This window comes from Maniola jurtina, chromosome 5, assembly GCF_905333055.1.
Source record: "Maniola jurtina chromosome 5, ilManJurt1.1, whole genome shotgun sequence".
NCBI classification, from domain to species: domain Eukaryota; kingdom Metazoa; phylum Arthropoda; class Insecta; order Lepidoptera; family Nymphalidae; genus Maniola; species Maniola jurtina.
In genome coordinates this window covers 7,710,704-7,728,660 of record NC_060033.1, presented here as the reverse complement: position 1 = coordinate 7,728,660, position 17,957 = coordinate 7,710,704, and the positions used below count along the sequence as shown (strand labels likewise).

General features: G+C 35.9%; 2 protein-coding genes across 4 annotated transcripts in view; both read left to right on the top strand.

Moving 5' to 3' along the window:
• The first annotated feature begins 1,692 nt into the window (after positions 1 to 1,692).
• LOC123865222 overlaps positions 1,693 to 17,957 on the top strand; it is a 21,195-nt gene continuing 4,930 nt past the window's right edge. Inside the window, exons 1-2 of the mRNA XM_045906103.1 lie at positions 1,693 to 5,535; positions 5,696 to 5,698. Coding sequence (XP_045762059.1) covers positions 1,709 to 5,080 — 3,372 coding nt within the window. The 5' untranslated portion in view covers positions 1,693 to 1,708 and the 3' untranslated portion in view covers positions 5,081 to 5,535; positions 5,696 to 5,698. The remainder of the gene's footprint in view (positions 5,536 to 5,695; positions 5,699 to 17,957) is intronic.
• LOC123865223 (hyaluronidase A-like) overlaps positions 11,878 to 17,957 on the top strand; it is an 18,403-nt gene continuing 12,323 nt past the window's right edge. For all 3 annotated transcript variants that reach the window (XM_045906106.1, XM_045906104.1, XM_045906105.1), the window contains exon 1: positions 11,878 to 12,157. In XM_045906106.1, the coding sequence (XP_045762062.1) occupies positions 12,099 to 12,157 (59 nt within the window). In that variant the 5' untranslated portion in view covers positions 11,878 to 12,098. The remainder of the gene's footprint in view (positions 12,158 to 17,957) is intronic.

The window sequence follows — 17,957 nt, the reverse complement described above, 5'->3', positions numbered from 1 at the left end:
ATACATAAACCTTGTTAAAGATTTAAATATGGCTCGTATCCGCAATAATCCAGAATATGTCGCGAATTTTCAATCTTTAATTGCATTCGAAGATCTGTTTTCGTCCGTTCAATATAAGTTGAATGAATGTGCGCCTTCCACATCAACGCCGAATAATTACCCAGTTGTGACGTCATGGAAGCCTAAAGTAAAATTGCCCCCCATAACTTTACCTAAGTTTAATGGAGATATAAAACAATGGACTATCTTTTATGAATGTTTTAATACAACAATTCACAAAAATAAAGAACTTAGTAATTCTGAAAAATTGCATTATTTATTAGGCCAACTCTCGGATACCGCCTTGACGTCCATAGCTGGAATCGAACCCGCTGGAGAAAACTATGAGCTTATTTACTCAACATTGGTGGATAAATATCAGGATATCCGCGCTTTAGGTTATAGCTATCTAGATCAAGTGCTTAACTTTAAACAGTTACAATCATCGCATAATTTAAACTCGTTTTTAGATGTTTGTGGGACATCAATCGCAGCGTTTGAAAAGTTGGATATAAAGAATAAGGCTGACTTTATTTATTTATATTTAGCTTTAAAAAAGGTAGATAAGGAGACTGCCCGCTTGTATGAAAATTATATACGCTCTGAAAAAATACCTACTTTTGATAATTTTATTAAATTTATAAAGGAACAAGCTAAAATTAATGATAGAATTCCTGAGAACACTCACCGCACTCCAAGTGAAAATAAAAATTGGCGCCAACGTACAATCCCTTCGCCACGAAATATACCCTCTTCAAGTACATCTAAATCATTTGTTATTTCGGTTGATAATAAGAATCAGTGTTGCCCGCTTTGTAAAACTGATACGCACAAACATTTTTACCGCTGTCCTAAATTTTTAAAATTGACGCCGCAAGAACGATATAAGGTAGTGAAGGCTAACCAATCCTGCACAGTTTGTTTGTCATTCCTGCATAAAAACCGGTTATGCCGTTCGGATAAATCCTGTTTTTCCTGTATGAACCCATACCACCACACTCTGCTCCATATGTCTAGTCCAAACGAAACTTCTGGACATAAGGGTGATCGCACACCTGCAGATAAGGGTGATCGCACACCTGCAGATAAGGGTGATCGCACACCTGCGGACCCTTCGGATACAAAATCACAAAGTCAAACTGCAGTCTCGCTTTGCTCGCTTAATACTAGTATACCAATGCGCACAACCGTTTTGCTGGCAACTGCGTGCGTCCGCGCTTTAGACTCACGTGGGACAGAAAACACTCTCAAATGTCTTATTGACAATGCATCGCAACACAACTATATAACAAATGATTGTGTCAAACGCTTAAATTTACACATAGAGAACCTGACACATCCCGCGTCTGTGAACGGGTTTGGGGGTACCTCTAGCAAAATAAAGGGTATAAGTCGCATAACAATATTTTCACGCTTTAATAATAAATCATATTCGCTCACGCCGTTGATTGTTGACAAAATCACAGATCACTTACCTACATCACCAGTAGAAAGGTCGCTGCTCAATTATTTAGAGAGCGTACCACTCGCAGACAATACCTATCACCTTCCAAGTAAGGTTGATATGATTTTAGGCGCGCAAATGTTTACGCAAATTCTGCTATCAGGCCGCGTTGCGGCTCCGCCTGGTAAGCCTCACGCTTTACAAACCACGCTTGGATATATTTTAATGGGCACAGCCCCGCTAACGCAATCAGTTTCACCTTCGCAAACGCAAACGCTATGTGCTATTACTAATGAACGCTTAGATAATTCTTTACGCAACTTTTTTGAATTGGAGGATGTACCTTCCCCTAAGAGTAATTTCCTTAGCACGGAAGAACAAGAATGCGAAGATATTTATAAAAATACGACAGAACGCGATTCTCACGGTCGATATATCGTAGCTTTGCCGTTTAAGTCCGACCCTAGTGTGTTGGGTAACGCTTCGCTAAACGCAGAAAAACGCTTTAATTATTTAGAACGCAAATTAGAAAAATCACCTTCTTTACGCGACGCTTATAATAACATTATTGATGAATATCTGGAGAAAGACTACTTGAGTCCAGTAACGCAAACTCGCTCTGACGTACAATACGTTATTCCGCACCACGGCGTTCAACGCGACGATAAAGTTTCTACTAAAGTCAGAATCGTTCTGGATGCTTCTGCTGTTGAAAATGACACAAGCTTAAACTCGCTATTACATAAAGGTCCTAATTTACAATCGGATTTATTTATGCTATTACTAAATTTTCGCTTATTTAAAATTGCTATTTGTGCAGACATCAAACAGATGTATTTACAATTAAAAGTTCATCCAGAATTTTATAAATTTCAAAGAATTTTTTATCGCTTTTGCAAAGATGATCCTTTGCAATTATTTGAATTTAAACGCGTATGCTTTGGCCTCGCTTCAAGTCCCTTTCTTGCGCTTCGCACATTAAAGCAGTTAGCTGAAGACGAAGGCAAAAAATACCCTTTAGCTGCTGCCGTAATAAATGCAGGTCAATTTTACATGGATGACGTCATATGTACAACGCACACCGTAGAAGACGCAATTGAGTTGGCCGACCAGTTATCGGAAATGTTCGCAGCGGGTTGCTTCGATTTATTAAAATGGTCGAGCAATTCATCGCAATTTCTTGAACATTATCCTAAAGAACTTTTGCACCCTTCGCTTGCTATTAACTTTGAACCCGAATCTAGTCAGAAGGTTTTAGGGGTTAAGTGGGAACCTCATAAAGACTTGTTTACTTTTGACTTTGCACCTAAAGAAATGAAATGCACTAAACGCAACATGTTGTCGGTCATTGCTCAGTTATTTGACGTTCTCGGATTTGTAGCACCTGTCATATTATTCGCAAAATTACTAATTAAAGAGCTTTGGCTTTTGAAAATTGACTGGGACGAGGAGCCTCCCGCACATATTGCACAAACTTGGCTAAAATTCCAAAGCGAGTTACACATTTTATCTCAAATATCGATACCTAGACATGTCGGTATAACGCAAAACTGTGAAGTAAATTTAATTGCTTTCTCGGATGCAAGTGAAAAGGCTTATGGTGCAGTCTTATATATTCACGCAAGCACACCAAACGGAATCGTTGTTAGTTTACTCTGTGCCAAGTCCAAGGTTGCACCAATTAAAACAGTATCGCTTGCTCGCTTGGAACTATGTGCAGCTTATTTGCTTTCTAAGTTGGTACGCGCTGTGTTGACAAATTATTGTTCTCGCGTTACTATTGCTCGCACATACGCATTCTCGGACTCGACAGTCGCTCTCAATTGGATAAATTCCAGTCCGCATAAACTAAAAACATTCGTCGCTAATCGGGTATCGAAAATTCAAAATAATTTAGCCCCGGAAAACTTCTTCCACGTTTCTGGTAAAGAAAACCCAAGTGACTGTTTGTCTCGTGGTTTAACTCCCTCTCAACTTGCTTCTCATCCTTTATGGTTTAGCGGCCCAACTTGGATGCGCGAAAGCTGTAAAGATTGGCCCGTTAAGCAATTCGCTCCAGATTTAAACGATTTACCTGAGACTAAAACAGTCGTATTAAATAATGTCTTACCAGAAAAGCCTCTTATATTGGCTATCGCGGAACGCTCGTCCAATTGGTCGAAATTGCTACGCATCTTTGTGTACATTTTACGTTTTTCTAAACGCATAATTACTCGCGGATTAATAACCGCAGAGGACTTAAATGCCGCTGAATTGTTTATCATTCGCTCGCTTCAAGAAGTTTATTTCTCTGAATATATAGAAGCCTTAAACAAAGGTACGGCTTTACCGCGCGCTATAAGAAAATTACGCCCCATATTAGTAGACGGAATTATACGCGTTGGTGGACGTTTATCTGCCTGCAAGGATATTTCGTTTGATCATAAACATCCTATTTTGCTTCCTAGCAAGGATCATATTGTTAATTTAATTATCGAATACGTTCATCGCATTAGTTGTCACGCGGGACCGCAACTCACATTATGTTTATTACGCAAGAAATATTGGATCCTGTCCGCACGGAGAATCGTCCGCGCTCGCATACATGCCTGCGTTCCTTGTTTCAAAACTCGGCCGACACCTTACCAGGCACCGGTTATGGCTGACCTACCTGCATGTAGGTTGGATATTTCTAAGCCATTCGCGCATACTGGAATAGATTATTGTGGCCCCTTTTATACAACACTCGCTAGAGGACGCGGTATAAAAAGTCACAAAGCTTATGTTTGTGTTTTCATTTGCTTAACTACGCGAGCCGTTCATGTGGAGGTCGCACCTGACTTAACTACGGAGTCATTTCTAAATGCTTTGAAAAGGTTTCTTAGTAGAAAGGGCCCGATTCAGCGGATCTGGACGGACCACGGCAGTAACTTCGTTTGTGCTAAATCCTACTTAAACGAGGTTTATGAATTCTTGAATACAACTTATGATAACGCCTTTAAAAATGAACTCGCAAATAATCGCATTTCGTGGACGATGATTCCGCCCAACGGCCCTCATTTTGGCGGGGGATGGGAATCGACAGTTAAATCCTTTAAAACGCATCTATTTAGAGTCATAGGTTCACAGATATTGACTTATGAAGAACTACTTACGGTGTTGTGTCAAATTGAAGCTTTGCTTAACTCGCGACCACTCGGAATGCTTAGTGAGGATCCAACGGAGCCCTTACCAATCACGCCAGCTCACTTTTTGAACACAACACCTCTCCAAGTTCTGCCAGCTGCAGACGTCGCTAACGAAAATTCTCGCTTACTCTCACGCTTTTCGCTTTTAGATAAATTAGTACAATCATATTGGAAACGCTGGCGAGAAGAATATTTACAAACGCTACAGGTTCGAGCAAAATGGAATACGGAATCTCGACCAGTAAAAGTTGGTACAATAGTTTTAATCAATCAAAATTGCGCACCACTGCACTGGCCGTTAGGCAAAGTCGAGAAAGTCTTTCCAGGCCCAGATGGCCGTATTAGAGTCGCTTTAGTTAGAACAAAGAATGGTACACTCGAACGACCTGTAGTGCGCTTATGCCCACTTCCTGTTGAGCTTAATAATTAATCTTTTCTAAGTTACGCAATTTATATTTTTTAGTTTCTAATTATTACTATTTAGTCTCTCTTAGATAATTAATGCTCAGTAAGGTTAATCGCTGTCCTAGTCATGGATATTTTAATTTTATATACTCTTTATTTAATAGTGTTTTCTTGAAACGACGTTTCAAGGGGCGGGAGCTATGTTTGCGCCATTTCCTTCTCTCTCGCACTCCTATAAACCTTAATTACCCATCTCACTCCCCCGCCTTCGCGTACATTCGAAAACTCACACGCAAGATTCAACGCCAGTCGCTAAAAACGCATGTCAACGATCGATCGTGTGTAAACCGCAACGCGCTGCGCGCAAATAAATAAACCCACGTTGTTCACGCAAAAATCGAGCCAAAATAAAGTGAAGTGCTGTGCTGTGAACCGTAAGAAGGGAAGACTGAAGATAAGAAGCGAGCGAAAGACCATCCTGTAAGTGCTTTCTTTGTTCCTTTTTATCCAGCAACAAGCCACCCGCCGCCATTATTCTAAACTCCGCCACTCGAATTTTTCCCTGCCTCAAATACCGCAAACGCAACCAGGCAGCTAATACCAAAAACCAGCCAAGTGCGAGTCAGACTCGCGCACCAAGGTTGTGTACTCGAGTATTTTTTTCCTGATAAATCAAAAACTATTATGCATAAAAATAAATAAAAATCTGATTTAGAATGTAAAGGTAAAGTTCTTTCATATGATACCCCACTTGGTATAGTTATCTTACTTTGAAAATTGAAACACATTTTTTTTTTTTTAATGATGTATCATGTAACCACAAATTCACGGTTTTCGGATTTATTCCTTTACTTGTGCTATAAGACCTACCTGCCAAATTTCATGATTTTAGGTCAACGGGAAGTTTTCTTGACAGACACGACGGATGGACGGACGGACGGACGGACAGACAGACAACAAAGTGATTTTATAAGGGTTCCGTTTTTCTTTAGAGGTACGGAACCCTAAAACTGCATTGACTCAAATGCCAGACTGGATAAAAATGCTGATAGGTATTATCCATTGATCAACGGTCGATTACTCACTTGTATGAGTAATTGCCATGATAATTGTAGGGCATTACATACCTACTTGCTTCCGCGTGCGATGCTGCACCAGGTGATCGTGATCTTGTAGTCTAAGAGCTAATGGCATTTTCACTACTTTCATTTTCAAATTTAAATATACCTCTTAATGGTTCATTAAGAGGTACATTAGGTAAGTACCTAATTAAAAATTTTAGTTTATGAAACGGTTGCATAATAGGGGGTATTAAAACACGAGTGAGGGTTTAAAAACCAAACTGTTTTTTTAATAGTAGTTAAATCGATCACACGAGTGTTTTGATAGAGTTAACATTTATATCACTGTTTGATAGTAATTTATGGTCTCGTCTTCACGTATGGTGCTGAAACGTGGACACTGACAAACAGCTTCTTCATAATAGTCGCTCAGCGAGCTATAGAGAGGGCTATGTTAGGAGTTTCCTCGAGGGATAAAATTTAGAATGAGAAGATCCGTAAACTTATGTTCTGTTCTAGCAAAATCTCAAGAACTTTATTTTTAAATTATAATAAGTATTACTAGATGATACCCGCGATTCCATCCGCGTTGATTTAGGTTTTCTAAATATCCCGTGGGATAAAATGTTGCCGAAGTCAATTTCCGGGGCGTAAGCTAACTTTGCACCTTTCATATAAATTCAACGGTTAAATGGTTAACCTTTAAGAATCCGGTATGAACTCTACGATTTTCTGAGATAAAAAGTAGCCTATTCCCGTCCCCGGGATCGGTTGAGCCGTGAAAACGTAGCAGACAGACAGACAGACACACTTTTTTATAATATCATAGTATAGTATATGTATATAGTATGGATAGAATGGAAGTATGGATTTACTCATAAATTTATTGTAAAACATAATATGCAAAAGATCTAAGTAAGTAATCTCTAGGCACTATTGAGCGGTGGAGCCGCACGCCATGACTGTAATTTTCATCATACCTCACTTACTTATATTAATCGTAAATATAATTACTATTATTTATACAAAAAAATTCTTATTTATGACTTGGTAAATATTTTGCTTTAAAATGTCTACTCATTTCTAAAAATACACTTCAAATTTTTATGACTCTTTCGAATAGGACAAACAATTTTATTTGAAGATATTCTTTACATTAGCATTAAACTTAATTTTTAGTTTTTATATTTTTTTATGACAGAGCAAACAAAATGTTTTAACCTGCCAAAAATATAAATTAATCTGAAATTACTAGATTAGTTTTTTATTTGCGATAAAAATATTTCCACAATAATAATAATTCATAGGTAATATTTACAGAAAAGTGTTAAAAACGACTTTACCATAAAACACATTAAGTTATTGTAGTTATTATAAATAAATGTATTTCTTTTTCTAATTTTGGAGTTTTATTCTTGCTGAATGAGGAATAACTAAAATCGGCACAAAATAATAATTCTAATGAAAAAAACGCGATAAAGGTACATGCTTATTTTTTGGAAAGAAGTAATAAACCTATGTAAAGTTTGTAAAGATTAAATGTTATCTCATAATAATATGTAAATAGGTACATAGATATGGTGAGAACTCGTAAGTCTGCAATATTGGCCAGTTTGTAAAAGGATAATAGGTAGGACTATAAATGAAATCTACTTTTACCTAGCTTAGCTTAGCTAGGAACTGTAAGGAAAATTTTTGGGTATATGTTGAGTATATAAAAGAAGGAATGAGGCAAAGAACTTCAGGAGATATATTGGTTATAGGTAGGTACAAGGTTCATCGTAAGATACAAGTATTGTCACTTTCGGAAAGATCGCATTTAATTTTTGGTGGATACAGCTTACACCTACAAGTGTAAATTAAAAATTTATAACAGCCCTGATAAGTGAAGGTTACAGTAATAACTAGAAAAGAGCTGTAAAAAAAGTAATAACTGATAACTTTCAAACGGCTGAACCGATTTTCTTGGATTATAGCTCAGAACACTCTCGATCAAGCCACCTTTCAAATAAAAAGAAACTAAATTAAGATCGGTTCATTAGTTTAGGAGCTACGATGCCACAGAGAGATACACAGATACACACGTCAAACTTATAACACCCCTCTTTTTGGGTCGGGGGTTAAAAACAGAACTATTTAATTTTTGGCTTTTCAAAGATTATAACTTTTGTTAAGTATCTATTAGCTTGAGTAAACTTCTTATTTAGAAGATTTAGGCGTACTATTTGCTGAGACAACATGCGTACAAATTATACACTTCGCGTTAATTTATTAGATAAGCCCTGAAAAGTAGTAAAATTAAACCATAAATGTAACACTTTCTCATCACGTGTCACGTGTTAGATTCTGATCTTTAGTAGGTAGGTACCTACAGTATACTTTTTAGAGTTCCGTAAGGGTGCCAATGGGGCCTATTAATAAGCTTCCGCTGGTCCCTCTGTCTCTCTGTCTTCTATTCTATTTCTCTGTATTATTTCAACTTTTTTAGTTCTAAAATGATGCCTTATTGAATTTAAATTCCATTATAGCGAAATGGCTACAGATTTTCCTTCTAATTCACTACTAACAAGTAAGAATTACCATAATTTTTACGATTGGTCATTTTACATCTCGAAATGTTAATAAGTAAGTTCTCTTACAAAATCCCAGATTTAGCGAACTCATATTTTCAGATACGAATTACATAGGTACTCAAGCGATATTCAATTTTTTCATCGTGCCAGGAGCAAGTAAGTACTGTTCTGTTGTGTAGTATAATATAAACTTGATTAGGAAATAAAATATGGCTTATTTATTTATTTATATAAATGGTGTCTACTTGTTAATTAGTATCAATTTGAATGATTCAACTAGTATTCCGCGATCTAATTGTTCTGTTTACATACGGCGTGTCTATATTATCACTATTATGACATTGCCTTTTGTTCTATGTTACAGTGTTATAAGTTACTAGATGACGCTAGGTTTTCATTAAAATCCCACAGAAACTCTTTGATCTTCCGAGATAAAAAGTAGCCTAAGTATGTATTAATTTAGGGCATACCAAATTTCAGCCAAATCGGTTCAATCATTGTGGTGTGAAGGAGTAACAAACACCCAAACATCAAAATTTTACATATTTTTAACTAAAGGATGACCGCGGTTTCACCCGCATGGATTTCGTTTGATTTTCCGTGGTAAAAGGTAGCCTATGACTATGATTCAAGCTATCTCTGTAACAAATTAACGTTAATTAAAAGTTAATCGGATGGACCGACACACTTTCGTATTTATAATATTGGCATGGATGCATATTCATGGAACTAGGTTTCAGTTTAGCTTAGCCCGTGTAACTAAAATAATATAAAGTATCTACCTGTACTAACCGTGTAAATTAAGATTTACATGAAATATCTAATATTTATGACTTAGATGTAATATGAGTTACTATTATTAGTAGTGACTATGAAAACTTTTTTAATACTGTAACGTACCTAGGATTCGTTGATTAAAACAGCCTTCTGAAGAATTTGCTATCATGTCATACCTAATCATTGCTATATATACAATCCCAATTATTTTTACGATCGGCAGAATTTGTAATATTCATGCTGAATATGAATTTTAGCCCATTGTGAGAGAGTGAGACCAAGTAAAGATGATTACGATTGTCAATACTGTAGCTGTAAAACTAAGTAGGCTTCTTGTAACAATATTATAGTCATTGTTTCCTGGACTGGGCGTCAATGCAATTTTATCTGCTACAAGTGTAAATTAAAAATTTATAACACCCCCGACGATCCAAAGTATTTGAGTTTTCCAAAACATCATTTTCAAATAAATAATTATGTATTTAGGCAACGTCCATCTTGACAGCTTGACATTTGTCAATTGACATAATATTAAGAACCTAACGGTTATCTAACCTTCTTTTCTACAAGAAAACCAGAAAAGAGCTGATAACTCTTAAACGGCTGAACCATTTTTTTTGGATTATAGCTAAGAACACTCTCGATCAAGCCACCTTTCAAACAAAAAAAACTAAATTAAAATCGGTTCATTCGTTTAGGCGCTACGATGCCACAGACAGATACACAGATACACAGATACACAGATACACACGTCAAACTTATAACACCCCTCTTTTTGGGTCGGGGGTTAAAAATCGAATGAAATTGTGAACTTCAAAGGAGGGTAATTATTGTGTTCCTTAGATTTAGAGTGTAAAGGTGCGGCGCTTCTTTCAGCGAATAAGATATGCGTACCAAAATATAAGGCGCAGTCCGAAATACTTGAACGTTTCCTTAACTTAGGTTCAACTTCAAAAAGAGCCGACAAAGTTCACAAAACATTCTTACATACTAATCTACCTAAAAAAATATTTACTTAAATTGTAAAATTCCTACATATTGGGTGTATCTGTTTACTCTATAAATTAAATACTATATTATGCTCGTCATTCGTGTACAAAAGATATTTTTAAGCTATAAGATCAAAGGGCCCGCCCTTTTTAGGATTCCGTACAAGTAGCTATTATATAGTTTCGTCCAGTCTGTCTGTCCCTCTGTCACAGCCATTTAAAAAATAAACTGTAATACACCAGAGCTGAAATGTTCAAATTTAGAGAGAAAACTGTTGCTGCTATAAAGAGGCATATTTAAATTTTGAAAAAAAAAACTAGGGTATCTCTACTCTGTTTTTTTTGTAAGATATATGTCTTAAACGGTAGTTTATTGCCAAAAAACATCAAAATTTTTGCAACTAACATGGCTGCGGAATCCTTCTTTAAGCGTAGCCCAATTCGCACTTGACAGATTTTGTATTTAAAGTGGGTTTAAACAACGATCTAACTTACTGTTAAAAAAAAAAAATCGATTTGATAATATCGATAAAACTGCATTCGTGTAACACCAGAAGTCACAGTGCTATATCGCCCTTGTAGAATCTTAACCCGTATTGAAATTTTAAAAATTTGAAACCCGTATTTAACTAGCAATTCATTATTCAAATAGCTACAAATATACATTGCAATTTTATGCTAATTGTCCACCAGCAATATAACTTGCAGAAGTTAGCTGTCATAGTCAAAGTCAATTTCAGCCAATTTTTCATCATTCAACAAAACTAGCTCAGTAGTTTAGGCGCTACGGTGGTACCAGATGTTTTCATCTCATTCAGCGTTTATGTCATCCAACTAATTTTAGGTCTAGCTAATGAAGTATTCTAATCATACAGACTATTCACAATTCCAGACGTTTTGCTACATGTTCATTCTGCTTTTGTATCGTCCAGCTGAGTTGACTCTCTGCTGACTGGGTAATCTGCTTTTGTCATCTAGCTGAATTATCTTTCGGCGAACTAGGTACCTACTTTACTTTCAAGTCATCCAACATGAATTGTCTTTCAGCAAAAAGGTCATTCTGATAAGCACCCATACAACATACCTATATAGATACATACATTGCTGAAATCATAACCCTTCGTTTTGGCTTTGCTCAAGTCGGGTAAAAATAGATCTTACAAGCCTCCGCGCCCGTCAGACTCATTTGTTATTTAACGATGTCTATTGACATTACTTAAAAGACCATTATGATTCCACGTGAGTCCAGTACTAAAAAAGATTTATATCATAAAAAGCTCGGTACACATTAAACATTTTACAATGCAAATAATTCACATCACGTCGGTTTCTTGTAAATGAAAAATGATAGTATGTAGACTCTTGTAGTATGAAGCCTGCACGGAGTATTTATTGCAATGCGGATAGTCTGAACCGTTGTAGTCGTGAACAAGCGAGCTCGATACACGCAGCGTTCGAATTTTATAAATGGCGGGAAATTCGCGTAATTTTCACTACAGTAAAGACTAAAAATTAATGCCTAATTGTTATGAATTATAAATTATTAATTAAAATATAATTACAGTGAAACACAAGTCGATGTTTAAAAAACTATCTTTCCTCTTTTGTTGAATTTAAGTGTTTTTTTTTTGGTTTTTTTTACGATGTTATTATTTTTATTCTTTGTTTTGGTGTGCTGTACGGTGAGATGCGATTATGTTAGGTAAATTTAAATATTTATTTATTTACTTAAATCGATAAAATTGAATTTATTATTTTATAAAAATGTACTTCAAAGCTTAGTAGTAAAATATTAATCTGGATAGGTAACTAACTATGTATTTAGAAGCTTTGTTGTAAGCGTGGATTTCTTTAGTTTGTTGATTGTTTGAATTTTATTTTTACTCCTGTATGGGAAGCGTTTCCTAAATTCTACAAGAGCTTTTAAGGCAGCGATAGTAAAAAGTGTAGATTTAAATCTTATCACAGTACTAAATCGGATGTAAAATAAATAATGTTTAAACTACAATAAAACAACAGGTCAAAAAGTAATGCTAACTGCTAAACTAAGTACTATAGGGAACATAGTAAAAGGTATCCCAGTAGCACTACTTTTGGCCTTATAAAATGTTCAGTTCACTTTTTACAAATTTTGTACTATGACTGAATTTTCGCCAGTAGGTACAAAATTTTTGAATTGTTCAATTATTGGAATACAGGTTGTTATAGGCAACGTTTGCGCGATCTATTTTTGTTTTAATTTGCGTAATTATTTAGGCAAAAATTAGTTAGGTAGGTAGGGCAGGTAACGGTTTTATTCATTTTAAAAAAAAACATCTTCTTAAATTTGTTATGTTTTAGTTGTTGGTGTCTCAAAGGTGTCACATAACATAACAACAATATCGTTCGTCAGCAAAACAACAAATCCATATGTAACACGTTTACTATCATGTTAGTCAGTACGAATGCCTCAATGACATAGTGGTGCCCAGTCAGCTGTATTATTGTATTAAACACAAATAGTATGGCGTCCGTTTTCTATTGCCTAAACGTAATTACGTATGACCTCGTGACTCATTAATAACACCTACCTAAGAGCGCTAACACACTAGGATGCCATAGCGGCGTCGCCGGCTACGTATCCAAACAATCGTATTGAAATGTATGACAGTTAATTTGGCTACGGTCTGGTGACGTCGCCAATTTGGAAGCCAAGCCCCTACGTGGGGACTGGATACTCTAGAGACTTGGCGACGCGTAGCTAAGTCGCCAGTATTTTGTGTACAAATAAGTTACTTACGTCTCCCTTACTTGGTGGCCAACTGATTGCAAGTACGGACGCCCCCGTGTTTATTGTCTCTACTGTTGAGTGGTTACGCTACTTATTTGGCAACCTCATTTGCCTACGGTAGATAGCCAGAGGTAGCCATGGCTACGTAACCTAGCCAGTGTCTTCGCCATGGCATCGCAGTGTGCTAGGGCTCTTTACATGACATAACACATAAAAGTACCTATGACACTACATACAGACACTTCTAATTGATATCAATGCGTTGCTATCCATAATATAAAGTTGGTTACTAACCGCGGCCGAAACCTCTCATATAAAGCCACTATCAAGCAGTGGTCAAATTAGGCCTAAAACCACTGAATATAGATAGAAGTGATAGAGCAATAAGCTTATCTCTGCGCGTAATATATACATGACTAATAAAAACAATAAAAACAGACGTGTTTGCATACCGTTATAGTTTAATTTATATTGTTTTGTATGCTAAAGTCATGGTAGCCCTTATTTAAATATATTTAAATCTGCGACACGCTATCCTGCAGGACAGCAAATAGGTAAATAGTTACCATGTCATTACATTATTAAGAATTCCGTGACGAAAACTCTAAAAAACTATTTTCTATTATAAAGTCCGAGAACTTAGGTACTATTTTATTCTTCTGTGTAAAAAAAATAGAACCCCTTTATACCCAGCAAAGTCATCTAATAGGGATGCAGTAAATCAATAATAGAGCATTTGGAGGCTCTATAGAATGCATCTTTACGTAATACCGTCAATCGTTGCACTCTTAAAATTAAAAAAAAAATAACTAAGTTAATGACTTTCAACTTTCTTTCCTTTCTCATTTTGTGACTAATCGTTTCGGAGGCGAACAGACAGACGAACATTAATTTTAGAGATTCTAATACTTAATCTGTTTCGTAGATAACACGACGTTTTCTAATTAAAAACTCGTTTAAAACACGTTTTTAGTTCGAGAAATCGGAAGTAAAAATAATAAATTTCAAGAAACAACAAGGTTAGTTTCGAAGGATGACGCCGGGGTTGCGTTTGTTGGTAGTTTATTCACATTTGGAAACCATGGAATATATAATTTGGGCTAACATACAGCAATCATTATCATCGACCGAGATACCGAGCGGATTTCCATTATACGCCACTCATAAAAAGATCTATGCTAGAGTTTCATCAAATCAGAAATGAGGAGATCCGCAGGTGAACCAGAGGAACCGACATAACTCATCTGGTTGGGACTTGAGAAGCTGAAGTGGCAATTTGCAGGGCACATAATTCGAAAAACCGAGGTTCGATTGGGGTCCCAAGGAGCTAGAACAGCCACCACCGGAAAGCACACTGATGGCAGGACATACAACAACGATAATGTTTTGAAATCTTTGGAGCCACTTTAAAATTCTCTAATAGACCCGAAACGGAATCGAACCTAAGACCTCCCACTTATAAAACCACAGCGCTCACCACCTTGTCTTCTAAAAATTCCGAGAAATTAAACTCAAGGGAAACAATCGTTTCTTTTTTCTGGACGGTCTCTTCTTATCATATTGTTGCAATTGTCGTATGAACGTGTTTATTTCAAAACGTGTTTATTTTTCGTCCCGCGTAATATTTGTCTCCACTTTTCTCAATTCGTACGAAAGAGGAAGTACCTACTTATCCGATGTTCACAAAGGGCTCCTCGGTTATTCACTTTCTGGTATAAATCATGTGCCAACAAAGAGCTCTTTATAAAATATAAATAGCTTGTTGTACCTAATTATTATGAAATTTTTTTCTCTCATCTCATTGTCTCGAAAATATTTAGGTTGGAATATTTTTATTTGTGCTCTATTAATATTTTGGTTATTATAATCTATATATATATATATATATATTGGTCCTGTGGTTCCTAAGTCATTATAATGTGATCAAAGGTCAGTTAACACTAACTAACTTTTTTTTTCATTTATATGGGTACCTACTACCTACTCTATTAATTTAAAAATAATAAAGTTATATTTATGCTATTATCATAGCTTTATAAACATAATATCATTTATCGTACAAATTCAACAGTAATGTATTAGTCAGTCAGGTAGAGTGAATTAACTTGGTAGACTAATGTTAAAAGTTAAGTTAAGTTTATGTTAAAAGCTCACAGCAAGAACCCACCAAGGTACCTAGTTACTCAATTATCATACTTGTAGCACTTCCTTTAAATAACAGATAAGGTTTCGTCCTCCTACAACGCTACTTATTAAGTTTATCTTCACCTGATTTAAAAATGTCGTGATAAAAGCACAACGACAGCCATCAAAGCTCGGGAATTTAATGTTCACACGTCTTCATTCGTTTTATCAGATTTCCACCATGTACAACCGTGCCCTATATTTCATAGACATTCAGATATCAATATAAATATTTATTTTCTAGGTACACGTGCATACATTAAAAAAAATACGACATTTTTAACTATAAAATAACGAACTAAATTGCGATGACATTTCTTATCAGCGTAGGTGAGGCACGATTTGTTTAATTCCATTCAAGTATTAAAGTTCTTTCAATAAAAATAAAATAAATAATACCTACCTTTTTAAAAGTAGTTTATTCCATATAAGAGATATTATAATAAGTGGTACCTACTTATCTTGAACGTATTGTACCTTCTGATTATCACAGCCGTTCCAACTTCCAGCATATTATACCTAGCCTAGCCTACCTATATTATAGACATTGCAATGAATCCAAATAAACCTTTTTCGCCAAATTAATCTCACCAGAAATCGAATCCCAAAATAGTTAATGGATGCTTGTGTTTACATGAGGTCAGGATGTACTTTGATTTTTAGCAGAGTGCTGACACGATGCTTTTAGCATCATCGGTCGGCGAATTAGTTGCTTTTCAGAAACTCGCTGCGGCAATTGAATGCTCGACACTCCACACTCATACAATCTTTAGTCGCTGCGATCAAAGCAATTTTATTTATTACTAGAGAATGCCCGCGGCTTCGCCCGCGTGGTTTTTGGTTTTTAAAAATTCCGCAGGAACTCTTTTATTTTCCGGGATAAAAAGTAGCCTATGTCCTTCCACGGGATGTAGCCCATGTCTATACCAAATTTCATCAAAATCGGTTCAGTGGTTGGACCGTGAAAACGTAGCAGACAGACAGACAGACAGACAGACAGACAGACAGACACACTTCCGCATTTATAATATTAGTATGGATTTCATTATAGCGATGGAATGCAGAAAGTCGTCAAATCGCGATTCAGCATCGAAACAAACACAAAAACGCGCGATTTGAGTGCATCAGCGATCGAACGAGGAAAGTCGCCAAAACGCGTTGCAAAATCGAAACAAACGCGCAATTTCAATACAGCGATCTAACATAGAAAGTCGTCAAAAACGATGCAGCATCAATGCAACGCAAATTCGCCGATCATTGATTCTAAAAGTATATTGTCTGCTATGGCCCTAAACTATTACAAAATTTTTGGCACGTATGCAAATGCTAGGAGCACCAGTTTATTAACCCTCGACCCAAAAAGAGGGGTGTTATAAGTTTGACGTCTGTGGCATCGTAGCTCCTAAAGTAATGAACCGATTTCAATTTAGTTTTTTTTTGTTTGAAAGGTGGCTTGATCGAGAGTGTTCTTAGCTATAATCCAAGAAAAACGGTTCAGCCGTTTGAAAGTTATCAGCTCTTTTCTAGTTACTGTAACCTTCACTTGTCGGGGGTGTTATAAATTTTTAATTTACACTTGTCAAATGTCAAATGGAAAATGTACATACATTATACATACTATAATATTGTGCTTAGCTGTCCTCGTCGATTACAAGGAAATATGAAGATGAATAAATTATCAACATAATCTATGTATGATATCATCACACACTTAATAGTCTATTTAAATGATATCAATACTTCAATAGTAGGCTAACATATCTAGCTAATAGAATCCAGAATATAATACATTATTGTTGTTAGCTAGTGATTTGTAAAAACTGAGGCACAGTTCAAATCCCTCAAACGAAAAACCTGAAAACACAATGCACATAGATTACATGTATGATATAATCTGCAGATTGAGACGATTGTCAAGATCTTCAACAAGTATAAATTAAAAATTTATAACACCCCAGACAAGCGAAGCTGTTACAACAACCAGAATTACTATAAAAGCTGATAACTTTCAAACGGCTGAACCGATTTTCTTGGATTATAGCCAAAAACACTCTCGAGCAAGCCACTTTTCAAACAAAAAAAAACTAAATTAAAATTGGGTCATTAGTTTAGGAGCTACGATGCCACAGACAGATACAAAGATACACAGACACAAGACACACACGTCATACTTATAACACTGTAACTGGACGAATATGCTTTATTTGGTAACATAATTTGAAAACTTTAATCCGAGTGAAGAAAAAGTTTAAAGAAAAGCAGTATTTTTTTCGTCTGTTTGTTAGCGCATCACATTGCTACTGAACGAATTTAAATGCGATTGGGTTCTATACCGATGCCGCGTTTTATATATAAAAACAAATCGAAAAAAATGCTTTTGCTTATAATTTTAGTCCGAACTCAGATTATATATGAAAAGTACCTACTTTCATTATTGATTACGTAGTAACCCAAGCTCAACGTCATGATGTAATAATATGGCCATTGAACTCTACATAATATTATTATAGTCTTGAGATACAATGTCAAGGTTGGACTTGTCTACAGT